The following is a 27,877-nucleotide window of genomic DNA, read 5'->3' as shown; positions in this document are numbered from 1 at the left end:
CGGAACAGGGGGCGCCCTGGGGGCCGCCCTCGGGACCTGGGACCTGGGCTGGCGACTCCCTGCGGCCTCGGGTCCCAGCAGCCTGGGGGGGGGGGGGGGGGGGGATGCTGCTGCAAGGCGTGTCTGGGCGGCGCTCATGTGATGAAGCGAGGGGAAAACAAGGGGGAGGAGGAGGCGAAGAGGTGGCTCTTTTTTTTTTTTCTTTTTCTTTTAAGGAGTTTGCCGCGAGCGCGTCTCCTCCATTCGCAGTCCCGGCGCGATCGGAGGAGGAGCGGGAGAGGAAGGCGCTGTTGGGACCTCGCGGGCGCACGGCTCCTCGCTCGGCCCCGCGGCCCCGCGATTTGCAGAAGGCGTGACCCGGCGGCTGGGCGCGGGGAACCGCAGAGCAGCCATGGGTGCTGGGAGCTCCACCGAGCAGCGGAGCCCGGAGCAGCCGGAGGCGGGGAGCGGGGCGCCGGCCGAGCCCGAGCCCCGCGGCGGCAGCCCGGTGGCGGAGGCGGCGCCCGGAGCGCCGGGGGACCCGGACATTCGCGGCCGCGGACCCGGCCACCAAGGTTACGGGAGCGCCCGGCCACCTTGCCGCGGGGAGGCGGAGCGGGGAGGGGGGGATCCCTCTGATTTCTGCCTGCGAGAACTTTCCCGGCCCGCCCAGCCCATCTGCGAACTCGGGCGCACGAACCCCTCTTTCCAGGGTGGTGGTGGGGTGTTTTGCGCCCGGGCGGGACCCGAGCAGCAGCGCGCGCGGCCGGGGGCTCGCACCTTTGTCGCGGGTCTCCACGGCGGGCGACTGCGCCATCCGCAGTCGGAAAACCCGAGCCTTTCTCCACACCCTTCCGGGGCTAGCGACCCAGCCCGAGCCGCCGAGCCGCTGGGCTGCGGGGGGAGTCCGTGGGGAACTGACCCCCGGGGCCCAGAGTCTTGAGCCCCGGGCCCTGCCTCTCCCAGATGCGGAAAGTCAGCTGCTGGGCCAGGGCCCGTGCTGCCGCCCGGCGAACGGGCCACCCCTGGGTCCCAGGCCGCCTGCCGTCCTTGTTGGCAGCTGTGCCTGGAGCCACCTGGGTTTGGTACCCAGTCCTCCTGCGGCAGCGGCTGGAGCAGACAACGCCTTCCTGATGCAGAGAAAGCCTGGGGTGTCGCTCGCTGGGAGCCAAAGAAAACCTGGGCAGACGCCGCGTTTCCAAAAGGAATGACAGGTTTTGAAAAACGAGGCAGCGTCTTCCCTTTCGCTCAGTGCATTGCCTGTGGGCTCGGTTGGATAAACAGATCCCGGAGGAGTAGTTAGAAGTTTTCAAAGGATGCGGTCTGTGCTCTTGTCTATGAAAGGCATCCGCGAACCTGCTAGGGCATTTGCATTGGATGGTCTTCAGTCTCCCAGGCCGAAATAGATATTCTTGGCCACTCCAGCAGCCGAGTTCGGATTCGGTCCCCGTCACTGGATTTTAGACATATTTTCCGGCATGTGCATTCCTTGGCAAAGCTTCGCCCAGCCTGTTCTGTGATGATGCCCGCATAGGAAGATGTGGTCAAAAACAAACAAATCATGTGTCCAATTTGAGGATGCAGATTACATGAGGACCTTTGAGAGTTATCTGGGCAGGGGTATTGATGTTTGATACATGTTTAATGCTTACATAGGTAAATATGTTTGATAAATGTTGTTATTAGGGAAAAAGAAGCTGAAATCTAGGTAAGTGTCACAGAACTATGGCCTCATTGTCTTGACCTCTTTAGATGCCCCAGTCTAGTTTGGGCTGGGACAGCTCTTAACTAGATTACCTTCAGTCTTTAAATTACAAATCCTTGTAAAACCCATGGTCCCTGTAGTTGGAGTTACTAACAGGTACTAACCTCCTGGTATAGCTAGATTTTGTAAGGTGCCCACGCCTTGGCCTAAGGACTGGACTGTCCCTTTGAGATCTGAGTCACATTTTAATACTTACTGTACATCACTTTTTAATGCCAACTACTGTCAAACGGTTGCATAACCCGTATTTAGAGTCCAGTAACGAACGTAATGTTAATGTGTAATTGCTAAAGCTTTTAGTCAGGTTCATTTTTTCCGTGGCTTTTACTGCTCCTCAGGTTCTCCTATTAACAGTTCACACTGAAATACGGTACTTACTCCCTTCCCAGTAAATTCTAATTTGTTCATGTAAAAATATTCCTTCCATTTTCTGATTCGCTTCTCTTTATATCTTTTTTTTTCTCCGAATCTTAGTCTTCTCCCTCTTCCCTGGTCACCACCATCTTGAAACAGCCAAACCCTGTCCTTTAAAAAAAAAATGACTTAAATGACATCCAGAATATCACTGACCTTTTTGGCGTTCTGCCCAGTTATCAATTTGGAGGCAATCAATACACTTACATGTATCCTTGGAAAACGTGCAGTTTTTCCTTTCAATGAGCAAAGTGTATTTCTCAGGTTTTGAAGACCTAAGTCTTTTCTAAAGAACTCTAATTAACAGTGACTCAGCACGCGGCTCTTGCCTCCCCTCTTCACCCTGTTAAGCTCCAGTTCCTGACCTCTGAGTAATTCCATCTGCCATTCTAGGCTCTCACCATGCCATGGACCCTTCTAGCAGTTTCCACTTTTGTGGGTTTAGTGACATGACTAATGTTTTGGGTTTTTTGGGTGTTGTTTTGTTTTGTTTTGTTTTTGTGAAGCTATTCTGAATGTCCCACAAGGGCAGGAACCATGTCTGTGGTTTATAACAGGTGTCCCCCCAGGTGTTGCCTGCTGTCGGGCACGGAGTGGGCTCTCAGGAAGGGATGGTACTGGCTTCCTGGTTTTGATGAGAGACGATCAAGTTGGGCAATACCCTGCCCGTCTAATTTTTCTACAATTTAACCTTTGACCTTCTCATCATGATCCAGCTCATGTATCAGACAGTGATTACGTCAAGTCCGTCTGTTTGGTTATTAATAGATCTAATGGATATTTTGGCAAAAATTCAGATTTGAGGACTTTGGTTTCTATTTCTCTTGAAAGGGTGGCATACTAGGCAATTTCGAATTGCCTTTGATATCAGATAGACCAATATATTGGCCACAAATATGCAGGTGGCGCAAATGAGATCACTTCAGTGCATTGAATAGTTATGAATTACAGCTTGAGCTTTCTTGTTTGGGTCTATGGACTTTTGGGCAGGTTTAGACGAATACATCCTTCCCTTCCCACCAGTAGAATGTTGATGATTAACTAGAGGCTGTTAGCAGATTTTTCCCCCCATCTAAAACGATAATCGTATCATATGCATGTTGCCTATTTAGCAATCCAGTTTACTTTGCTTTTTTCTGCTGATTTCAGTTACCAGTTGCTCCCTGAGTAAGTGCTCACACATCAAAAGATGTTACACTCATTGACTTGTTACTCCTATCAGGTCAAGCTTGATTACTCAAGCTTAACGTTTAGATGCACTGAGGCAGAAGTCTTGGTTTTATCTGTGGTATTTTTCAATAAATGGAAGGAATCTTATATCTTCTAGTCCATTTTTTATAGTCTTCATATGTGAATTCTGGGAGAAAATGGCTTGATCATTCATTTTCCAGGTTTAATTTTGAGACTTGGCTATTTTGGCTACTACAGGGGCAGGAATATGAGACTGCGAAACACAAGGGGTAAATAAAACCTCGTATTAATCCTCAATTGTCTGTTTTAAAATCTTGTCTTCAAAGAGTGTTTTAAATCCGGTGGCAATATCGGGTGGAGTATATGGCACATAAATGACAAATGACTTCCAGGACTCTGGCAAATCTTGATTCTGGAGCCAAGCTCCCGGCTAAGTCTGGACAGTCACCATCCTCTGCATCAGCCTTTCTGCATTTTCTGCTTAATCAGTGACCTCAGAAGTAGAAATGGAACAGTGGTCAGTTGCCACAGTGAGAGGCCAGTGTCCCTGTCGGGTGGGAAGATGGGGACTCCCGTCAGTCCTTCAAGTTGTGGTTCCATTTGGTTACAAGAGCTGAATCACCAAAACATGAACTTGTACTCAATTAGAAGGATCCATTATCTGATGAGTAGATTGAAGGATGTCTGCCTTTCGTGCATTAAAACAGACCATTGAGTTGACTAAGTGCATTTCGTAATTCCTCTTCCAGCTTACGGTGGTGGTATGCTTTCTCTCACTTGCCCCTCTGTTTTCCAAAATGGGGAAGGAGACTGAAGATGGCCTTGGTGGGATTATGTCACCAGTTTTACACTAAGAGGGCCGCAATTTAAGATGATTAGGCAAGAATTATATGTTTGTGAGTAGAGTGGTGTTTCTTTTTCGTTTTCTTTTACAAACCCTTGTGTCCAGAGTGGTATTTTTATGTGTGTGGCTACCCTGTCTTGTGGATTTTCGCCAGATTCTAAAAGGTGCTACTATCTGATTGGAACACAGCCCTGAAATTGGAGATGTGATGCGAGGATGGTCATTTAGGAGGATGGTCATTTAGGATAGCCGTAGCCTGTGGGGACTGCAGGCCCTGCCCTTGAGTCTGTTGCAGCTATTTAGGCTGGTGGATGTATGCGATCAGTGGAGATTTCCACTTGAAATACCTCACTCTATGAATGAAGCACAGGCCTCAATGCGCATCCTTTAGCATTCATTTGGGTTGACTAAACTGTGTGCCTGGATAGCTTTAAACTGATATAAGGATCATTCTAGTTTGGTATCTTACAGGATGATTAATAAAATGGAAATAAAATGTCTTATGTTAAAAGGTATTTTAATAGAATTGGGTTTTTATTTCTTCTTCTTTATCAGCTTTAACACATATTCAGTGTTGTAGAACACAAAAGAAAGGAAAATCAAATTAAATGGTGCTTTTCCTTGACCTCTATAACCCTATATGCTGTAGTCATTCATGAAGTGAGAAATAAGAATTTATAGCACTTGGAATTCTGAGAAAAATATAGTCAGTACTTTTAACTCATGAAAAAAACTTAAATATCCTCAAGCCCACTTCTTAGTTCTCTTACAATTCAGAATAAGTTTGACTTAATTTTAAAAGAATTCAATTAAAATATATGGGAAAAAAGCTGGGTTCCGGAAGGGAGAAGCACTGTATATAAGCATATTTTCAATAAATTCTTGAAAAATCTATAATTATAATTATTTGACTTGTGTAATTAGATTTCGGACCATTTTCCTGCAAATTAGCACCATGTTAGAGAATGTAAGGGTAGGATTTTTTAAAAAATATTTTTATTGATTGCAGAGAGAAGAAGGGAGAAATATAGAAAGATCAATGATGAGAGAGAATCATTGATTGGCTGCCTCCTGTACGCCCTAATGGGGCATGTGCCCTGGTCCGGATGGAACCATGACCGGGCTCATGGGTCAACACTTAACTGATGAGCCACACAGGCTGGGATAAGGGTAGGATTTTGTACCTATGATCATCTTTTTGTGTCCTACTCATTAGTACATCTAATAAAAGGATTGAGGTGTTAAAATAATCGAATAATTTCAACCATACATGCCTTCATATCTCTTATGAATAATTGAGCTTACTTATTTAAAGCTGACTGTAGATCTCATATCAGTTTTTAATTGTAAAAGCTTTCTAAGATGATCAAAAGCATTTGTTTACTTTTATTAAAATGACTTATTTAAAGGCATTGCATAACAGGATTTGCTTAATGTTTGTTTGTTTTTCAAAATGTTCATAGTTGAGAACCTCAATCTGTGGAATGTGGTAAAAAGTGAAAGCCACCTATTCTTTTTACCCCTCAAATACTCAGTGTTTGAAATCAATATTGGTGGTTTCTTGCTTATTCTTTCAAAAACTTTATGCATGGACAAGGATATAAATAAAAATAGTCCCATCTTTAACAAATAAGGTCATATTATACATATTCTGTTACTTTAGGTGTTGGATATCTTTTCATATCAGGACATAAAGATCTACCCCTGTTTTTATTAATGGCTACATACATAAATTTCTCCTTTATGGGTTGAAGTACCGTAGCGACTTAACCAATCCCCTGCTTTTATATTTATATTTTCCTAATCTTTTGTTATATTAAATTGATGGAAGGAATATCCTAGTTCAGATATCTTTGTATGTGTGCAAGTGTATCTTTAGGGTAGATTTCTGAAGTGGAATTGCTGGGCCAGAGGATTTATATCCACTTTAAATTTTGGTAGCCCTTGTTAAATCTCTTAACAAAGAGATTCTTCCACTTTGCATCCAACCGTCTAGGAGAGTGGTTCTCAACCTTCCTAATGCCGCGACCCTTTAATACAGTTCCTCATGTTGTGGTGACCCCCAACCATAAAATTATTTTCGTTGCTACTTCATAACTGTAATTTTGCTACTGTTATGAATCGTAATGTAAATATCTGATATGCAGGATGTATTTTCATTGTTACAAATTGAACATAATTAAAGCATAGTGATTAATTACAAAAACAATACGTAATTATATGTATGTTTTCAGATGGTCTTAGGCGACCCCTGTGAAAGGGTCGTTTAACCCCCAAAGGGGTCGCGACCCACAGGTTGAGAACCGCTAGGAGGTCAGGCCTTGCTTTCCAAAGCCATTGCCTCAGTGTATCACAGATTTTCTAATACTGGTCGGTCTGCACCTCAATTGGCACTTGAAATTCCTTCTGCATTTTTAATGATGAGGTTGAGTGCCTTGTCATGTATATTGGCCACCCAGTCAGGAGCTGGACTGGCTTTCAGAGCATTAAATAAAGGCTATGGTTTATTTTACAGTTAATTAATTTTTAAAGACTTTCCCTCCGAAATTACTCAAAATAGCGGCAAGTTTAAGAGCAAAAAGGTGGCTGAGGGACCATTCTTCTTGACTCTTTTTTCTTCCCAAGTTAGTAAATTGTCTTTAGTTTTATTTGCTTAGACAGTGACCTACTTTTTAGGCTATCAATTTAAAATTTCCCCTCTGGGAACCATCTAAAATCTAGTTGCCAGAAATTTCTTCATACTTCTGATCCATGACATACATGTTGGAAACAGGGATTGAGGGTCACAGAAATCCAATTCCCCTGGGCTTTGTCTCTTCTCATTCTCTTAACAAATGATGGCCTGGCTTGGGTAACTGGAATAAATGTGTTTTCCCAGAAAACGGTAGGTATTCAAAGCTCTGGAAACTTCAGGATCTTTCCCAGACACTGTTGCTTCTCTTACTACAAGTATTCATTCCAGTTCAATGGTTTTAGTCTTCCCTACAGTTTCTCCATGTTTAAAAAAAAAAAAAAAGAATGGGGAGAAACCCTGCAATTGTATTCTGTTTAATTGTAACCTGTTATAATAAAATGTCAGTTTTATTTGATTAGTAAATTAGACCAGCCACCGGTAAGAAGGGGGGGTCACTACAACTGATTGGCCAGTCTTCTGTTCGTTATATGCAGACATTGTAAACTGCGGGAGTGTTGAGAGATTTTATTTTCCCAGTTCCCAAACCTGGTTGTTCAATTGAATCACCCGGGGAGCTTTTGAAAGACATCCCTGGGCCCATTCTAGATGCACTGAATCAGAAAGGCTGCCAATCGGAGGACTGAGATTCCGTAGCCTTCATGTTCTCCCACATTCTGATTTGCCTGGTGTGGCCACCATTGTCTTAGGAAGGAATGTAGGAGGTAGGAGCTGATGGAGGGCCAGGGCCAGGTGGTCCAGGCCACGATGACAATTGCACAGACTGCTTGAGGTTGGAGCTAGAGTGGTTGGGAGGGAGGGTTTCAGATGATGTTGGAAGAGTTGTTAGGTATTTCCCTTCTCACATAAACAAAGGAAAATATTTCTCCTACATTATTTCATTCCTTTTTTTCTCTTGTATCAAAAGCAAGTGTGCTGTTGTTGGTAGAGGGTTTTCTAAAATGTGCTGTTCAGGGTGAATAGGTGTGGAATCAAATGCTATTATCCTTCCTGAGCAAGAAGCGCCTACTTGTCACTGTTCACGGTTTTCGTTTCCATCTGCTTGCCTCTTAAGCCTTTTCCCTCGTTGATTGATTCTAAACTTCCTTTTTGCTAGATAAGTAGACAGTAGCTGAAGGCTTACTTTATGGCCTTTGGCTGCTCCAAAAATCTGTGATGAAATCTTAAAACCTAAGCAAGTCCTTGCAGATCAGAGTAGGGTCTGGCTTTCCCCACGCTTATCACTGTTCAATCTTGATTCCATAAACACTTCTTTGCTAGTGTCTGTGCTCAGGAACCGTGCTGGGAACTGCGGAGACAAAGGGAGAACTCCAGAGCTCAGTCCTAAAAAATGAATGTTTTCCCTTTCATAGACTTAGCTCTTTCAGCCACTGGAAATTTGAGGACGTGATGTCTGGAGGGAGAGAACTAAATTTGTTTTCTGTATGGTTACCTGTTGTTCCAGTACCATTGGTTAAAAGTCCTTCCTGTTAAAACTTGAGTTTCCATATATGTGTAAATCTGTTTATTGATTTCATTTTACTTTTAAAATGTTCCTGCTGTCGTTTTGTACACTAAGTTTAAAGCATTAAGGGAGTGGCTACAAATCTAGTCAATTATAATAGCAAGTCCATGGTTTAAAACACTTTCATATTCTACATCTGAGGTGTTACCCTGGTCTCTGATGGTAGAGTTATATCTACGTAAATGTAAAAAAAGTGGGAAGCAGGTGTTATCTTATAAACTTAATTTATTTTCTTGGTATGTAATAACATTATGCATTAAAATAGTCAATTAAATATCTCCTAACCACTCACCATATGAAAGGCAATAGACTAGATTCTCTGAGAGATGACAGAATAAGACCACATAGCATTACCCTTGTGCACCTCATAATCTAGGTAATTTGAGAGGGTTCCAATAGAGGAATTAGTCAATAACCAAGATTGAAATAATTGGAGGGTCAATAGGAAAAATTGCCATTAGTTGGTACGTGTCTACTCAGTGAATTGTCCAGGTAACTGCTATAGAAAGAACCCTTCGGAATGTTACGGGCAGATAAAAGGCCATTTAGTGGGGAGGCAGAAAGTACATGACATATTACGGGGCTGAATGATTATAAGGGTAAATAACAGAGAGAGGATGAAAAATAGAGTTGCAACCAGTCATTGTAAGAGCTGCACAGGCAACAGAGAGCCAGTGAAGGTTCCTGATAGAAAAGAATGCAGAGAGGCAGAAATGCCACCTGCATGGCTGATGGAGGTCATCACACAAGATGGAGAGGATCCGCCGGAGAGTGGGGGGAGGTGAGACTGGAGCGGGTGGCTGAGGAGGTTGTCTAGGCAAACATTTCCCCAATATGGTGGACGTGTGTAGCAGACACTAATTAGCAGGGGCAGCGGGGTTGGGGGCAGGGAATATATACTTGCCTTGGGGGCAGTCAGAAATACCGAGGTTTCCAGACTTGGATATGGAGAACCTCAGTTTCCCCAATAGTCAGACAAGAGCACCCCCCTCATGAGGTCAGCTTCAGTTGTCTGTTGCTGTGTAAACCTGTGCCAACAATGATTTCTCTTCAGAAGGGAGAACATCGCGTGTAGCAGCAACTTAAGACTTTAAAGAAGAAGAGTTTGCAGCAGACTCTGCAGGTGATGACGTGAGATCAGTGCCATTTCTCTAATAGTGGTCTGTGTCGGAGCAGAGACCCCAGGCATCAGGGGCAATCCAGGCTTGGAGGGTGGTGGGTGTGGGGTCAGAGTGGAAGGTCAAGTATCACAGAATAAGAGATGATAACACTGATGGAGCTGTTGGTATGTAATAAGATTATGCATTATAAATAGTCAGTTAAGATCTCCCAACCACTTACCATATGAAAGGTGTCTATGGAGAAGGTGGAACCAAAAATGAATATTAATGAAAGACGACAAACCAGACACCATTGTATTGAACAGCTATTAGATCACTACTTCATCAGGCAACAGTGACCATTTCACGTCTGTGTCCACCTGAAAATGAAGGAACCTGATGGTTGACTTGCATTCCATTTGGAGGCAAAGAAAGCAGGTAGCTTGGGGAATGTTTATCTTTATTTATCTTTCTTCTTTGTCATTCTTTCCATCTCTGGTGTCTGCCCTTTGGTCTGTAGTTCAGAGGACGATTTATGGTTTGTTATTTTTCTTCATGTCAGAGCACATGATTTCTTATTGAATTGAACCATCCCAGGTTCTGGGTTTTGTCTGCCGCACTATCACTTTTCTATCGTCACTCCCTGATACCGGCCATCGTTACGGGAGGCATGCTTCTTTTCCCCCTTGATAATTTTCCTTACTCTCTAAAATACGTCGTGTTGTGATGCATTAAATAAGATCGTTGACAGATTTGATGGTTTTTAGTGTTTTTTTAAGACTTTCATTCTGGATGATAATTTTTCATACTCCTTGTAGAATACCTCTTAAGAAACTTTTGTTTGAAATTATCCCTCACTTGGGTATGTATGTAAAACAGTGTTGCCCACACCTGTAACATACGGAATGCTATGCAAGGTTTAATTGTAGATGTGGTCTGTCTACTTTGAAGTTACCATTGGTATACACAACTATAAATTGGAGGGGGGGTTAAGATTATAATCTATAGGAAATTGCTAAGAATTAGACAGTCTCTCTACTGTGAATTTTTCTGAATTATTTCAGAAATGACACATTTAACCAATATTTAGACATAAGTCCCCTGACTCCTGTAGTGTTAATGTAAATATTTAAATGGAAAATTTTGTTCTTGTTCTACTCTGTTTTATAGGAATTAAGTTACTGAAAAGCATTAAAAAATGTCACCACTAAAACCAATCCTGATTATCAAGATCTTTTCTCCAATCCTGATGAAAGATAGTGTATAAAGTTTTTTTAAAATACATTTTTATTGATTTCAGAGAGGAAGGGAGAGATAGAAACATCAATGATGAGAGAGAATCTTTGATTGGCTGCCTTCTGCATTCCTCTCACTAGGTCTCAAGCCTGCAACCCAGGCATATGCCCCTGACCAGAATCAAACCCGAGCCAAACTGGCTAGGGCGATAGTGTATAAAATTTAAACAAAAAATAGTTCACAGTAAGTAATGAGGGCAAAACCCAGCTGATTGGTTTTAATATCTGATTTTTTTTTTCTTTGTAAAGCCTTCCAGAGTTTAAGTTCAATTTGATGGCAGTTTTAGATCTGTTTTTGGTTTTTTACAATAATTTGTCTTACATTGATTAAAACAAAGATTGATTATTCTTTTGATACTCATTAAAGACACATTAAGGTCCTTTGAATGTTCAAGAGGTTCTGTCCTGTAAGGGAGATTCCGTGGTGACCAAACAGGACCTGCAATACTATCTGGGATTGAAACAGTGATGAGGGATTTCAAGTCACTTGGACCTGGGCCCGCGCACCAGTCCTCCAGGACGGGGAGGAATGACGGGAATGCCTCAGCGTTCAGGGAAGTAGGTCATGGTTGAAAGTCCTGCCGTTGTCAGAGCACGTTTCTCAGGCAGTGGCTGCGAGCCCTGTGCTACCCAGGGTGCTGGAGTCCTGGGCAGATTAGGTGCCTGGACGAATCCCAGCCTCTCGGGGGGCTGGACAAGAGTGACAGATGGGCCTGCACTCCCCACACCAGAAAGAAATAAAGAGCTAAGGCTATAGGATGGTGACCGGAAAACCATAGATTGATAAGGGGTTTTTCTGAATTGTATGATCTTAGAATAAAAATCAATTTAAAGAGTAAATAGGAAGAAAAGGAAAAGTAGAAAGTTTCTTTTAAATGAACTGAGGGTCTTTTTATTTTTATTTTTTTTGGTGGACAAGTGTTAAGAACTCCAAGGTACCCACTGAGTTCCCTATAACTATCTTTGACCTTAATGCTCACAGCCTATTGTGGATTTAACTTTTAGAAACCATATATATATATATATAACTTTTAAAAATTATTATTATTGATCTTAGAGAGAGCAGAAGAGTGGCTTAGAGAGAACAGAAGAGTGGGAGAGAGTGAGAGAGAAACATCGATTTGTTGCCCTGACTGGGGATTGAACCCACAACCTTGGCATATGGTGGTGATGTTCTAACCACTTGAGCCACCCAGCCAGGCTGGAAACCATATTTTGCTGTGAGATGTAGCTAAGTGCTGAACAAGAGGCATAAACATGACAGGTCCCAAAGGCGAGAGACCACATACTGGCGTGCCAGGCAAGGTGGCAGGAGGCTGCTATACACCGAAATATGGTGTCCCCCCAGATTCATGTGTTGAAACTCTAATCCTCGATGTGATGGCATTAGGAGATGGGCCTTTGGGAGGTGATTAGGTCATGAGGGTGGATTATAAGGACAATCATGGGATTCGTGTCTTTATAGGGAAAGACACAAAAGAACTTTTCTTATAATCGAGAAAAGGCCTTCAGCAAACCAGGGAGAGAGCTCTCACCAGGAACCAACTCAGTCCTGGAAATCCCATAAAAGCTGCCAGAGTCACCCAGGCCATGGCCGTTTGTCTAGTAGTCCGAGCTAAGACAGAGGGAATGGAATTCATGGTGAATTTTTGAAGAATGAGATACTTGAGAGGAATCAAAAAATAATATTTAAAAAAAACAAGTGAGCCTCATTCTATTAGGAGAGACACTGAGTAAAAAAATAGTCTAGGAAAAGTTTTAACTGCAGGACTTTTCAGAGCCTTTAAAATGATTTTATATCTTTCAGTTACATCAACATTTGAGGAGGGGTGAGAGAAAGAAGTAGAGAATTGAGGCAACATTTAAGGGTCATTAAAATTTGGGTGTTAGAGTACACTTTGAATGCGTTTCGTTGTTCAATAATCCAGATAATTGCATCAGGTTTACTTTGTATTTTCAGTCTGCAATAAGTCTAATAACTGTTTATAGACTCAATTTCTATGGTACTTAATTAAGTGCTCTTAGGGCTAAACATCCCAGTGCACGCCACATTATGCCTTCAAACTTTCCCTTCACCGTACTTTCTGGGGCCAGAGACAATTAGACTACTGTGGAGTTAAATGCTGTAAATTACTGTGTTCCCCAAACCATTTCCAGCTCCTGCAGTGAAGACTGGAGGTATTGTAACTGTATGTGAACTTGAACGAAGATGAGGGGGGAAGGTCAAAACAGAGCCTTCTTGAATGGAGTTGCAAATTCTTCCTCTGGCAAATAAGAGTAAAAGGAAATGTCACCCGTTTGTTGCTTTTTATGGTCATGAAGAAGGAAAAATCCCCAAAGCTTATGATTCCTTTGCTATGAACTGACCAGCTGGCTTATTTCGGCTTCGGATAAGAAGCTGAGAGAGACACTGATGTATTTTTTTTTTTCCTGAGCCTGATCAAAGCAAATAACTGTATTCTGGGATTGTAACTCAGCGAAATTTTTAAGAAAGTTGCTTCTTTGTAAAAACCTAAAAATCAGTGTAGGGCTTGTCTTTTAAGATTGCTTTAGGCCATATAAGCAGAAGTAACTTAATGTAGGTATAAGGTACTGATTCCTCCTTCATAATACATATTTACTAAAATTGTTTATTTTAAAAATTAGCATATATATACACAGAAAGTTTAATATACCCACTTATTGACTCCTTTTTTTTAAATAAATATTTTTATTGATTTCAGAGAGGAAGGGAGAGGGAGAGAGAGAGAAACATCAATGATGAGAGAGAATCGTTGACTGGCTGCCTCCTGCATGCCCGCAACCCGGGCATGTGCCCTTGACCAGAATTGAACCCGGGACCTTTCAGTCTGCAGGCTGACGCTCTATCCACTGAGCCAAACTGGCTAGGGCTTGACTCTTCAATGTAACTTCTGGTGCTTATTCTCACACGAAGCATTAGCTTGACAGGACTGAGGATGGGATGGATGTGTTGGTTGTGTGAGCTGTGCCTGTGTCTCTGTTGATTATAGGAGGAAATCTGTAGAGAATGAACTAATAAGCACCCTTTGGGTTTGGAGGCAGGTCATAGACCTAAATGAGAACCAGTACCTCATTTTTCTCCTTTATCTGGTGTCACTGAATGCCAGGCCCATACAGTAACCATGTTCTCCCTTCCCGTTTTGCTCTGCTCTCCTGACCTCTAGTTCACCATCCATCCCACTTCACTTGTTGAACTTCATTGAATTTAAGCACATTTCCTCCCTAAAGTCATCTCCCAGCTGATGTGCCAGCTGAGATCAAGGCATTGTGTTGAGGGGATTTTGTCCTCGCCCGGGTTTTAACACTCAGTCATATTCACCAAGTTTCAGACCCATGTACATATCCATGTATTGGACAGGTTTCTCTGAAGAACAGCATTTCTCTGTCCACTTTGCCCACCTCCTCCTCCATAAAAGAGAATTCCTGAGTGAACCAGCAGCTTTGGGCTTTCTCCAACTCAGACCTCCTGTAGCCTATATCCACGCAGAATTGTTCTTTGAAGCATCATTTAACAAATAACTAAATTCCTTTCATTTTTCCTCCACATGTTCTCCTGAGATGCCTTGTCCACTGTCTAGGGCACCTCTGACACGTGAACTCATTTTTTTGGTTGATTTTTCTTTGTTAAATGGCATTTAAATATATAAAATAAATATCAAAAATATACATCTTTGTTTTACTATGGTTGCAAATATCAAAAAATTTCTATATGTGACACGGCACCAGAGTTAAGTTGGAGTTTTTCAAAATGCTGACACGCCGAGCTCAAAAGGTTCGCCATCACTGGTCTAGAGCCTGGACTCTAGGCTTCTGTGACATCACCTGCTGTTGGATCCTGAAACTATCCACCTCTCCTCCTGGGCACCTCTAGTTCATTGTCTTCTGCCCTTTCCCATTGAGGGTACCCGCCTCAGATCCATACCTTTCTGTTCTCTTCCCTGTTCCAGCCTCGGGCCCGTAGAGAGGAGACTGTTCTCTGAGGAAAACTAGTGATATACAGAGGGGTTGGATGAAAGAGAGGAAGGTAGTGAGACATCAGGGTGGAGCATGGCCCAATAGTCTGGTGAGCCAAGCTGACAGCTGGAGCAGGGTGTGGCCCTGAAGGAGGCTTGGATGGACTGCTGACCCTTGAGGACAAGGGACCAAAGCCTATTAGCGCTTAAATGTTACGTGTTTAAAGCAGTTTACTAGTCTTGCTTGCTAACATTATAAGAGATGTATACTTACTGTAAAATCCTCGGTGGTTCTTTTGCCCATAAATTCTACATGAAGATAGCATGATATCCAAATGCATGTTCAAGATACACGTTTAGCCCTGGCTGGTGTGGCTAAGTTCATTGAGTGTTGTCCCATGCAATGAAAGGTTGCTGGTTCGATTCCCAGTCATGGCATGCACCCAGGTTGTGGGTTCGATATCTGGTCTGGGTGTGTACAGGAGGCAATCGATCAGTGTTTCTCATGTCGATGTTTCTTCTCTCTCTCTCCCTTCCTCTCTAAAATCAATAAAAACGTTGTTTAAAAAAAGATATATTTTAATATAATATAAACATGTATGTAATATTTCTGGTTAAAAAACTGAATTTAGTTTCAAAAATCTTATTGGATGATGTTGACTGAATTTCAATCTGTAGGAAAGTAGAATTTGTCTAAAAGCTTACGTTTTAGGGACAAAATTAAATTTATACATGTAAATTAGAGCAGCCTTTTCTTTTTTGCAACAGTTTTATTGGTAGATAATGCACGTAACTTATGGTTCGCCCATTTAAAATCTATAATTCAATGGATTTTAGTAATCAAAACATTCTTAACTGAAAAACGTTATTGAACAACTGGAGGCAGGTGATATTGTTGACTGATCTGAGTTAGATTCTTATAGGTGCTTAAAACTTTTCCGTCACAAGTATTCAGTTGGCCCCTTCTAAAATTTTTTTGAAAATCAAAGTCTAGGAAGGGAACTAGTTGCTTTTTGAACTTTAAATAATCACCAGGGGATTTCATGACCCATTCAATCAGTTAGCTAAACTAACTTTAATCCACTGGAATAAATCTGCTATATTAATTTAAAATATAGCAGAGGAAAAAGAACTTGAAAAAATATAGCCAAAGAAACTGAACTTTAATATATTAACCTTCTGGGAGGAAGGACCACTTAGTTTAAAATACAAGAATAATAATGCTTGTTAAAAATCTAACAGTACATACAGCGGTATATAAAGCCATTCTTTCTCCTTACCTCTCCATCTCTCATCGGTCTCCCTCGGTCAAAAGGAACCACATCATCATCATCATCACCATCACCATCTCCTTCCCAGCCTAGAATGGATTACTCAACAGATGTGTTGAGGGGAAAAATTTGGTGATCCCTAGGAGTCAGCTTGGGTTCAGTAAGAACATACCCAACAATCATATTTATTTAATTTTATTTTTTCTTTCTTTCTTGGTCTTTTTTGTTGATTTGATTCCTGGGTTGATGGTGATTTTGATTGCACCAAAGAGATAGTTACTTTCTATCTCTGAAGATTTGCCTGTTCTGGACATTTCATATAAATGAAATTATATACTCTGTGGCCTTTTGGGTCTGGCTTTTTTCACTTGGTGTAATGTTTGCAAGGCTCATCCATGTTGCATTGTATCAGTACTTCATTTCTTTTTATTACCAAACTAGAGGCCCGGTGCACGAAATTCGTACAAGGGGCTCGGCCCTCGCAGCCGTGGCAGCTGCCCTCAGCCCTTGCAGCCTCAGCTGCGTCCGGAAGGTTGTCTGGAAGGTCGTTCGGCTGTCCGGTCTAATTAGCATATTATGCTTTTATTATCACAGATAATGTTGCCTTGTATGCATATACCTCACATTTTATGTATCCATCAATCAGTTGATGGACGTTTGGGTTGTTCCCGTGTTTTGAATATTAGGAATAATTCTGCTACAAATATCAGTGTACAAGTTTTTGCGTGGGCATGTGTTTTCCTTGGGTGTTTACCGCGGAGTAGAATTGCTAGGTTCTATGTTGACTCTCTATTTAACCTTTTGGGGAGCTGGCAGACTGTTTTCCTTCCGGAGCAGCCGCACCATTTCACTTTCTCACCAGCAGTGTAAGAGGGGTGCAGTCCCTCCACTCTCTCCTCAGCACTTTACCTGCCTTTTGGATGATGGTGGGTGTGAAGTGGTCTCTCTTTGTGATTTTGCTTGGCATTTCCCTGGTGGCTAACGATGTTGATTCCCCTGGTTTTTAGTGAACTAATTGCCTGGTGTTCTTCTTATACACCAAGTAAAGCTAAAAAATAAAGATGCCTTCTGAAATCGATGTGTGTGCGCAACAGACTCGCGATGAGTCCACGTGACCATCATGCGTTGTGCACTTGGCTATTCAAGCACGTGCCTTCCTACCTTCTGAAAAATGGTTCTTGCCGTCCTGACTTAATAGATAAGAACTGTTTCTAGATGGGGGAGTTGCTCAAGTAATAAAATGTTTCCACGGTGGGGAGCAGTGATAGTGGTGAGAATTTCTGTTGGTTAAGGGTTTCTCACCAGAGGCCGTTTCTTCTAGAAGATTCACCAGTGATCAACGTTTTGCCAGGTTTGCTTTCCTTCTCACATTTGTAACTTTTTGTTGTTGAAACTTTTAGGCATCGAAATACTTCACTCCTATAGCACTGTTTCCCAAGAATAAATTCCTACATTCTTCTGCTTAACCACAATACCGTTACTATGCGTAAGAAATTTAAGATTAATTTCATGGCACTGTCTAATATAGACTTCATATTCAAACTTCCCCGGTTATTCCGTGAAAACATGTTATACCAGCATTTTAAAAAATTGGGGTCAGGATCTAATCAGGGTTCCCAAATTGCGTTGTTATGTTTCTTTTTAAAGTCTCTTAAACTAGAGTCCTTTTCCTGCCTTCTTGTTTTTCATGGGATTTATTCTCTACGAAGAGCCCAGTTTCTTGCATAGTGAATTTGTCAGATTGGCTTTTTCTATGCTGAGCTTCAGGCTGCACATTCTTAGCCAGAATACACCTCCCTCTTACATCACAGCAGGAGCCTAGTCCCCCCACGTAGGGAACGGGAACGTGGAGCTCGGTGATTTGATCAGGGCTCCCACCAGATCCTTCCATGAGGAAGGTATGCTTTCCCCCGGGGTGATATGGTCATTGGATGCCCACTATTCTGTTGCCACTGTTTCAGCATCCATTGATGGTCCTCGCCTGACTCACCCCGGGGGTTGCAAGATGGTTCTCATCCATCATTCTTTCTACATTTCTACATCTGGCATTCTGTGTAGAAGACTTTTTCCTTTTTACCCTTGCTTTTCCCTTAAAGTTAAATTCTCCCCGCCCCCCCCCAATAATAAGGTTATGAACATACTTCCAATTTTTATTTCAAAATCTATTTCACGGAAAGAAACCTCTATGCCAATTCAAAGACTCCCCTTGGTAGGGACATTTAATAAAATAACAGAATGGCTAAGTAATTATTATTAGACTGCTTAAAAGAGCGGCGGGATCAAGATGGTTGCCCTGAGGATCCCCAGGTGTGAGAGGTGATGTGGAGGAATGGGAGGGCTGGGGGGAGGGCAGGGAAGTGGTTCACTGCAATAGCAGATCTTAATGTCTTTTTAAAAAATATATTTTTTTATCGATTTCAGAGAGGAAGGGAAAGGGTGAGAGAGGTAGAAACATCAGTAATGAGAGAGAATCATTGATTGGCTGCCTCCTGTGTTGGGGATCCAGCCCGCAACCGGGCATGTGCCCTGACTGGGAATTGAACCGTTTCTATCCCTCTCTCCCTCTCCCTTCCTCTCCGAAATCAATAATAATAATAAAAAAAAACCATATAAAAATGATAACAGCCAACCCAGCAATCTGCAGAACAGAATTTTTAAAAATGAATTTACCCTCCGAGAAGGTGATAAACAAAACAGCTTGACTGAGACCTTCCCCGAGAAACCCCGTTCTAGGAGACATCACGTTTCTAAAACTCACCTTTTGTTGTAGAAGACGTTTGAATGAGTCCTTACGGTGTTTTTTAAATCACGATACTCTACTGCAGCGGTTCTCAACCTGTGGGTCGCGACCCCTTTGGCGGTCGAACGACCCTTTCACAGGGGTCGCCCAAGACTATCCTGCATATCAGATATTTACATGACAATTCATAACAGTAGCAACATTACAGTTATGAAGTAGCAACGAAAATAATTTTATGGTTGGGTCACAACACGAGGAACTGTATTTAAAGGGCCAGAAGGTTGAGAACCACTGCTCTACTGTGCATTGACTCAGTCATTTGAATGCTAAACACAGATCTTAGGCTGTGCCTGTCGCTGGGAGGAGCAGGATTTTAGTTACCTTCCTGCCATCTGCCTCGGGAGGACCTCCTGCATTTCGTTTCCTGCGCCAAGTTGTGCGTCTGTATTTTTCACTCCAGCCTAGGGCTGCAGAAGGGCTGCTTTTCATTCTGATTTTTGCTGAATGACTTGATGTAGCTTAAACCCACAGGATACTGCGTTGACTTGGAAAGCTGTTCTTGTTATCTAGACATCGAGACTGGTTTTGTTGAATTGTTTTGCATTCATCTTTGCAGGAACCATAGCTAGTAAATAACAAAAATTAGACTGAACATAATTATTCCTTGATGACACCACGGATCATTTGTCTTGGCCTAACGACGGTTGGCTAACAAATTGGTCCGACTGGGATTTTGTGTGTAAATAAAATTAGGATTAAAAAAAAATTAGGATTGAACGTAAAGTTTATGTGGAGCCTGAAGAGAGCTTGAACTGCCGTGATCAGCATAGCACAATAAATCTTGTGTTCCTTTTACACTTCCACGTTCCCGGGCGCTTCGTAGCAAAGAGCTAAACCGGTCAGAGTTAATGTGAAGAGCATGGTGTTCTGGTGGTCCGAGCCATTGTTGCAAGCTCCTCCCTGGAGCCAGGAAGGCATTGAAAATGCAGATGCTATCTCCCAGGGTTGGCTTCGTGTTAAAAGTGGTGAAGACGTTTTCCAAGGTGCCAGTACAGTCAATGGCAGGTTTCTGTTTCAGTTCAGGGCTTGAGTGGAACTGAGAAGGGGTGGCTGATGGACTTGAGGTAGTAGCTTCGTCAGCATTTGGGGAAGCCCGAGGGATGCCGTGGCTCCCAGCTCTGAATGTGTGACCGCAGCGCGTCTCCCTGTGGACAGCGCCCCCCACCCCCACCCCCAGCCCCAGCCTCACACAAAGGGAAGCGGCAGGGCTGGGCATGGCTCCAGGAGCACAGCCACTTGGAGGAACTCACCGTTTTTTATACCCCCTTCCCCCCAGGAAGTCACCGATTGCGTTTCATCACAATCATATGCTTTTATGGAAGATTTAGCTAGCCCCTTGATGTCATTGTCCCTTTATTGATTTATCTATTTAATAAGAAAAACACAGAGACCTGTCTTTTAGAGATAAATCCCAGGATTTCGTTTTTCTTGGCAGTTTTGAGGTGGAATCCTTTGTGCACGTGTTTCAGTAGGCACACACTAGGTTTCAGCGATTTAAAGCCAATCTTGCTCTTGGACATTTAGTTAACAAGAAAACAAGCCAACCTAAAAGCAAATACAGCACCTTAGGAAATCTTGAGGAAAATGAATCCGTTCTTTCCTCGGGGTCATGACCCCTGCAGCTGTTTAAAGGTGGGTTCCGCAGGCCGGGGCTCCCGGGCTCCATCGCAGCAGATGGAGAGGCTGAGCCAACGCCTGAGCGTGGCTATTAACCGATGGGGCTGCCAGGAATGTTTGTCAGTTATAAATGTTACATAGGCTGGAATGCCTTACTAAGCAGAATGCGTGCTCCTAATTTAAAAGAAAGCCTGGAATTTATCTCTCTAGGGGTGGAGATGATAATCACGCCCATACAGATAAAACTCACTTCCTGGACTTTTGCTCCTTTAAAAAGAATGTTTAAGATGCAAAATGAATGGAAAGAGGGCTCCTGGGTATACTGTTTTTAAACATTGAGATGTTTACAACGGGAGAACTTTCTAGAATTGAAATAATTTGAAATAATACCTGTTAAATTCCTTTGCCTTAAAAATTTATGCTTAATAAATAATAGACGTTCAATAGATATGTGTTGAATGAGTTAATTCGTAGATCTAAAAACTAACCAGGTTCCTTAAACAAAATAGGAAGACTCAAACCCACAAATAGACTATTGCCTCTATTTAACTGTTTTCTTTGGTGTACTATATTTAGACAGGGCTAGAAATCCAGTGTTTTTTTGAGCTTTGTTATTATTGAACAATCATAAAAAGGCATTTTAAATGCGAATAAGAATATACATAGGAACAAATTTTAGAGTAATGTGTGGATTTTGTAAGAATTTATTTTTCAACTGTGTTGGTTCACTTGGCACGGGGTGTTTTTCCTAATATTAAATAAAGCGTTAGTCTTCTAAATATATGAAACATGTTAAGTCTTATCCTTAGGGAATAGCTAATAGGGGTGTGTGTGTGTGTGTGTGTGTGTGTGTGTGTTTCTTAGCAAGGATGAAACATTTCTGTTACTACTATGGAAGAGGGATAGTAGGATTTATCCATCTTTTGCATTTTATTTAAAATCTACCGTGATGAGATGTAGATTTTCATCACTTAAAATAATATAGGAAGAGCTCATGAATTAATTTCATGTTAACTTCTGTGTTGAAAATAATTTTGGGGTCCATACTGTATGAATGTGGATAGACTCACAAGGAAGGAGAAGCCAAGTGTAGTTCATTGTTATCGAAGAAGACTCATAAATCTGGTCCGACTTGGGGTTTTGGAAAGGCCCTCTCTTTGAACACCGTTTGGTTAGAGATCGCTCTCTGTGCAGTGGTGTTTTTGGTGTTAGTTATTAAAAGATCGTGTCTCGTTCATGTCTTAGCTTTAGGACAGTGAGTTTTAAAGCGTTCTTCATCAAAACTCACGTCATTGTTTCTAAATTCCTTGCATAAATTTTTAAGCCAACAGTTATAATGGATTTCAAATTGAGAACAACAAACCCTGAGCGCCATTCGTACTGGTCTTACCTCAGTGGCCGAGAATGCCCACACCCAGAACCTTTTCTAACTCTTAGGAAAACAAAAGTGGTGATTGTATTGAGATCTTATTACCTAGTGCTGACTGTGGTCCAGGGGTTGCCGAAGGCCCTTTACAAATGTTAACTCCTGTAACCCTCTCAATGACCCATGAGGTTTAGGTACTATTAAATGAAGTGTCATATCCTCCTATCTTGGCAACTAAACCTTTGAAATGACCTGGCAGTCCAGGTCTGAGGTTAGAATCCGTAGACCCTAGATCCTCTGTGTTAGAATGTGGTGATGCAGGCAGCGCCAGCCTCCAGCCTGTCCTCTTCCCACTCCTGGCTGCCCCTCCACCTTGAGGGGCCGCCCGCACATGCATGCGATTGATTGTCCAGCCCACTGCCCATGCTCTGTCCCTCCTCCCATCCTCCACCATAGCAAATGCCCGTTGGCTGGCCCCCTGGCCTAGGGATGCCCCTGGGAACTCGAGTCTTAGGTCACAGGGCAGGTGAGATGTTAATATCAGGTAAGTTTGCCCTCTTGGTTCCTGAAGGATAGGGAAAGGTTAGTAGAGGAGGGCCAGAATGGGGTTCTCTAAAATGAGGGGCTCTGTGGCCAGGGGTCTAATGGTGTTACCACTCATGGTGGTTCTTTGAAGCTGCTTTCCCCCTGATGACTTGATCCATTAATCCTGGGCGGGAGCTGGAGCATGAGCCCACTTGTTAGGACCAGAGAGATGGTGAACTATGCCTGGGCAGGGCAAAGCCAGAGGAAACCCTGGTGGTGGCCCATAGCGGTCCTGACTGCGAATTGGTGGTCAGTCCTGGGTCCAGGGGTGAGAGATGATTGAACCACCCTATAGCTCGTTCCCTCTACCGGAAATCAAATTGGCTGGCACCTTGATCTTGAACTTCCCATCCTCCAGAACTGAGAAATACATGTCTGTTGTTGAAACCACCCAGTCTGTGGTGTTTGTTATAGCAGCTGGAGCAGGCCAATACAGACACTTGAGTGTGTAGTGGTCTAGCTTGCAAGATTCTGGGACTTCAAGATCAGAGTGTGTAAAGACCATAATTTATGAAACAAAAGAATGGGGATGAATGGGATCAAGTAAGACTAATTCCATCATAAAAACTTACATATGAAAGCAAAATGCTGTCCCCTACTCGCCAGAGGCAATAAATGGAAACAGTTTTATAGGACGTTTGCTAATCTAATTGGTATCAAAACTTTTCAATCTTAAAACTATTTCCCCGTTATTATATGAAATGGGTACCTCATCATATTTTTCTGTTTTGGCAGTGACTCACAGTTTTGCGTTTGCCATTGAGCTATTTTTTCCTTGCCAGGAGGTGATCTTAGACATCAGAGAACTGTATTTCTTTTCTCTGTGTGTCCTTTTCAGACTACTGATTACCAGAGAGCTTGCAATCCTCAGTGGAGAGTTTATGGAAAAGATGAAAAGAGAATGTTTTTTAGAAGTTTAAGACAGATGTGTATTCAAACAGAGCTCTTTTTTGCAGTAACTTCTCCAGTCATAATCCATGCTTGTTTCAGAAAAACAACAACAAAACCAGTTTCATGCAAAAAAGGGGGCTGGTGTAGATTGTGTAAAGAAAACAAAAAATATTCAATGTATTACAGTTTACCATTTGGGTGAATTTGGGGGGGAGGGGAAGTCATTTGTGCAGTCTGTGATGAAGAAGCCGATGTATTTTTCAGTTTCTATGAATTTAAAGCAAATCATCTCCTGTAAGTTAGTGTTTGGTCGCCAAAGAGCAGAGGCCTTGTGATCATTCACACCTACAATCTGGTCATCTGCTGGAGGTGATACTTAAAAAAAAAAGATGAAGATAATGATTTTGAGAATGGGTCATTGATAGGACGCTTGTTTAGGTATATCCCTTACTCCTGAAGAAGTGAGCTTGCTGTGGGAATAGCATTAAGTTGAAAGGATTTTGTGCGTATTTCAAATCAAGTCAGCAGGGAAGTCTGGCACCTGTCTTCCCAGCTCTATGTTCTGCATCCAAATAGTTTCTCCCTGGCTTGCTCTCAAACAGAGTTCAAGATCTACAGCAGCCCACACTGCTCCACCACCCTGAGTTAGAGCAGGTGTTGGCTTGCATTCTTAAGAAACAAAAACACCCTGGCCGGTGTGGCTCAGATGGTTGGACGGCATCCCGTGCACCGAAGGGCTGCTGGTTTGATTCCGGTCAGGGCATATGCCCAGGTGGTGGGCTCGACCCCCAGTAGCAGGCATGCAGGAGCCAGCGAATCAGTGTTTCTCTCTCTCCCTCTCCTTCCCTCTCCCTCTCTAAAAATCAATAAAAACAAAAATTAAAAAAACAAGCAAAGAAACTTCCTTTTCTAGTCACTCAATGGGAGTATTGGAGACTATTTTGCTAGCTGTTGAAGTCTTTACTTCTGGAAGTCATTCCGTTTTATTTGCTTGCCAAGTGGTTAAGGAATCAGCCATCTGCATGTGGATGCCCATTGTTTATTGAAGCACTTGTGGCCGAAACAAGCCACTTTCTACTCTTTGTGTATGCAGGTGTCAAAGCAAAGTAACTTGCGGTTCTTCGTCTTCTTTTTAAATCCTCACCTGAGGGCATGTTCATTGATGTGTGTGTGTGTGTGTGTGTGTGTGTGTGTGAGAGAGAGAGAGAGAGAGAGAGAGAGACAGAGAGACAGAGAGACAGAGAGAGAGAGAAACATCAATCATTTACTTCTAGGTGCCCCACCAGAGAGAGAACCTGTAACCCTGGCATGTGCCCTGACCTGGAATCAAACCTGCAGCCTTTTACGCTCCAACCAACTGAGCCACACGGGCCAGGGCACTTGCTGTTCTTCCCTGAGAGTCTTGAATGTGATCGAATTCAAAGAAGCTTAGAGCTCAGGGCTTAAATTGTATAGAACAAACAATCAAAAGAGAACCAGAGCTGCCGTTGTTGATTTGATCAAGACCCCTCAGTTGTTGGGGTGGCGAAGCCAGCTGAGATGGTGGTAAATATATTTTATTCGGTTAAAGACACAGGGGCACACCATTCAAACTGACTTGAATAGGTGCTAAAATTAAGTGCTATTCGAAAGTGGGTAGTTAAAACTCAGGGTTACAGAGATCTCTTAAAATATTTAATTCATATTTGAGGGGGGGGGTTGGGATACATCTGGTTGTCCCTCCCTCCTCTCACCCCCAAGCCGCTCCCTCTCAGAAGTAGAAACGTCTGCATTTGGAGGACAGAGCGAGTTTCTCCCCAACTAATGCCTCAACCTCCTGATTCAGGACAGGGCTTTGGGGCTGTTGATGCGGGGAAGGAGGCCGCCTCTGTTCCACGGTATCACTGACGAAGCTAAACGGTAAGGCGCTAATGGCTTTACTAGATGTTCTCTGCCGTAGCTGGGAGCTCTAAAAGCTATTTTGACAGGGATAACGTATGATTTATAAATTAGGTTAATGGATTTCCTTTTTAATGGGAAATGCACTTGTATAAGATCACTTCTGTTCATGTAATAATCAAGTCCCTACAGAAAGTGCTTTCCTCTTTGGCTTGTGTTTTTCTGGAGGATCTTTTTTTAACTAGATGTCCTGGGCCATTTTTTCTTCTTTCTGTGGCCCAGCTAATTTTGTAAGGAGAAGGTGTGGGGCTGCCCAGATGTCATTTCCCTCCTGAGGATGTAATTGGCTCAACTCCCTGCTCATTCAAAGCCAAGGCTGAGAGATGCTGACCTTGCAAAGATTTCTACTGTGTGACCTAGATGGTGATTCTTTGCTCCTTAGGTAATAGGATGACTGGCATGGTTAGGGTTTGGGTCAGTTTTGTTGTTGTTTTGCTTTATTTTTAAAAATATTTAATTTATTTTTATATTTTTATTGACTTCAGAGAGAAGGGAGAGGGAGAGAGAGGTAGAAACATCCATGATGAGAGGGAATCATTGATTGGCTGCCTCCTGCATGCCCCACACTGGGGATGGAGCCTGCAACCTGGGCATGTGCCTTGACCAGGAATCGAACTGTGACTTCCTGGTTCATAGGTCGACCACTGAGCCATGCCGGCTGGGCTGTTTTGTTTTAATATACATTCATTGTCCAGAAATAATCTTAAATATCTTACAATAGTCACTATTTTTTAACGAAAAACTTATTTTAGCAGCTATTAATGCTTATAGGAACTAGTATTAGAAGTTCCTTCTCCACTGAGCTCAGGTAGCCTGATGGGGCCATTTGGGTGACAGGAGCCCTGGGCAGGGTTTCAGAAGGCAAGGTGCCATCTTTTCTGGGCACCTTCAGGAGGGCTGGGTAGGAGATCCCCCCGCCAGGTGGCATCAGCGGGTGCCGGAGGAGCGGAGTCCCAGTGTGGACCGGTGGGTTGGAATGGAGAAGCAGTGCTCACTGCTGTCCTCCCCCACGCCTTGCATCCCGTTTCTACGGCCACGTCCACCCTGCTGAGTGCCCCCAGAGGAAGATGCAGGCCAAGCGGGTTGATCCCAGCACCGAGACCTCCAAGTTCAGCTGGGACTCCACTGTCGTTTTATCAAATGCTGCCGTCCTCTCCTCTGCCCCACAGCGGGGACTCCCAACCTCCATCACTTTCTCCTGTTTTTTTACCTCTCCCTCCCCAGCAAGTCACCTCCCCTCCTTCCTTAGAAGGTCTTCCTGCCAGGCCCCCGCCTGGAAACCTACCTGCGTAGAAACTGCCTCCCCGCACATGGAGCGCATGGAAACGTATCTCCTGGTACCTCACCCACATTCCCATGTGTTTGCCTTTTGAGGGTTGATTTCCAGTTTTTACAAATCACCAAACCCAGTGTCCCCACTCACCAATCATCAGGTTCCTTTGGTCCATGCGGGTGGGACAGTGGCTGCCCTGGAATCTCCCGGGGAGCGTTAGACATGAGTAAGACCCGGGTCCCCTGCCCAGAGGTTCTGATTGATTGAACTGGGTTGGGGTGTGGCCACAACTGCACAATATTATCCTCATTTCATAGGGGAGCAAACCGAGGCTCCGAGCCTGAGACATGAGCTCACCTGTCTCGGGGCTGAGCTGGGGTTCCCTCCCGTCTGTGTAGTTGTAAAGCACACTTTCCCTTTGTCGCACAATGCTCTGCTGGGCCCACAGAAGCACCGTAGCCTTTTACCAGGCAGGGGAGGGTCCTGCCGCGACCTGCCCCTTGTGAGTCCGTGGGCCTGGACAGAATCCTTGTTGACTCGGACCCGGGGTCAACCCTGGCTGTGCCCAGGGAGCGGCGGGACGGCGTTCGCGTCACTTAGATTTGGCACATGGCCGGCCGTTCGCATTCCAGGCAGTGCTGAGCTAAGCGCACACGTCAGAGAAACCCGTTTCAGTTTATCATTTGAATTCTGCTATTAACCGTCTACGGACCCTACATGGACTCTCCAAAATGGCATCTGCAAGTCCATTAGCAGAGCTGGATGCTTCGTGACTCCCTTAAGCAGTCCCTGCCCTGGTGTGGAGGAAAGTTCCTTTAGTTTTTGTTTGTTTGGTTTTGCTTTTCCACAGAGAAGGAGGCATGTCTGGAAGTCCCTGGGGATGGCTCAGTATAGCTCTCACCGCCCCTCCCCTTCCTGGCCGGGGCCTTCCAGCCCAGCAGCCCCCGGTGGGTGGGTGGGAGAGGTTCTGGCAGCGGAAGGAACCCCTGCCTTAGCGACCTCAGGACGCAGCAGATGTGAGGCCGACACTTAATCAATTGAGAAGCAGCTTCGAATTCAGCCTAGGAAGCCGTCGATGCTGTTTAGCAAACAGAGCACGGCTCTTTGTGGACCAGCAATTTGCTGCTTTTCTCTTCTGTTTCTTAAGTGTTTCCGAGATGGTGCTAGACGTATTTGGAGTAGAACGTTATAGGATCACAATCGTTATTCTTGGGTAAATCACATTATCTTAGATGGGCCATCTTTGCAAATTAAGTTCATTCTATTGCAAAGAAGACGATCGATGGATGGTGCTTGTTCATTTTCTTTCCCATCGAATGGAGCATAGACTTCAAGTGCAAGGAGCAGCGGGGGGATGGATAAATTCTAACTGGATTTT

The 27,877-nt window shown here is 43.5% G+C and overlaps 1 protein-coding gene across 1 annotated transcript in view; it reads left to right on the top strand.

The window, feature by feature from the left end:
• Positions 1 to 391: 391 nt before the first annotated feature.
• AKAP12 (A-kinase anchoring protein 12) overlaps positions 392 to 27,877 on the top strand; it is a 73,190-nt gene continuing 45,704 nt past the window's right edge. The window contains 2 exon segments of the mRNA XM_014467586.2: positions 392 to 529; positions 531 to 554. Coding sequence (XP_014323072.1) covers positions 392 to 529; positions 531 to 554 — 162 coding nt within the window.

Source organism: Myotis lucifugus, unplaced genomic scaffold, assembly GCF_000147115.1.
Source record: "Myotis lucifugus unplaced genomic scaffold, Myoluc2.0 scaffold_405, whole genome shotgun sequence".
Classification (NCBI taxonomy): Eukaryota; Metazoa; Chordata; class Mammalia; order Chiroptera; family Vespertilionidae; genus Myotis; species Myotis lucifugus.
The sequence above is the reverse complement of the archived record's forward strand: the minus strand, read 5'-3'. Positions and strand labels throughout refer to the sequence as shown.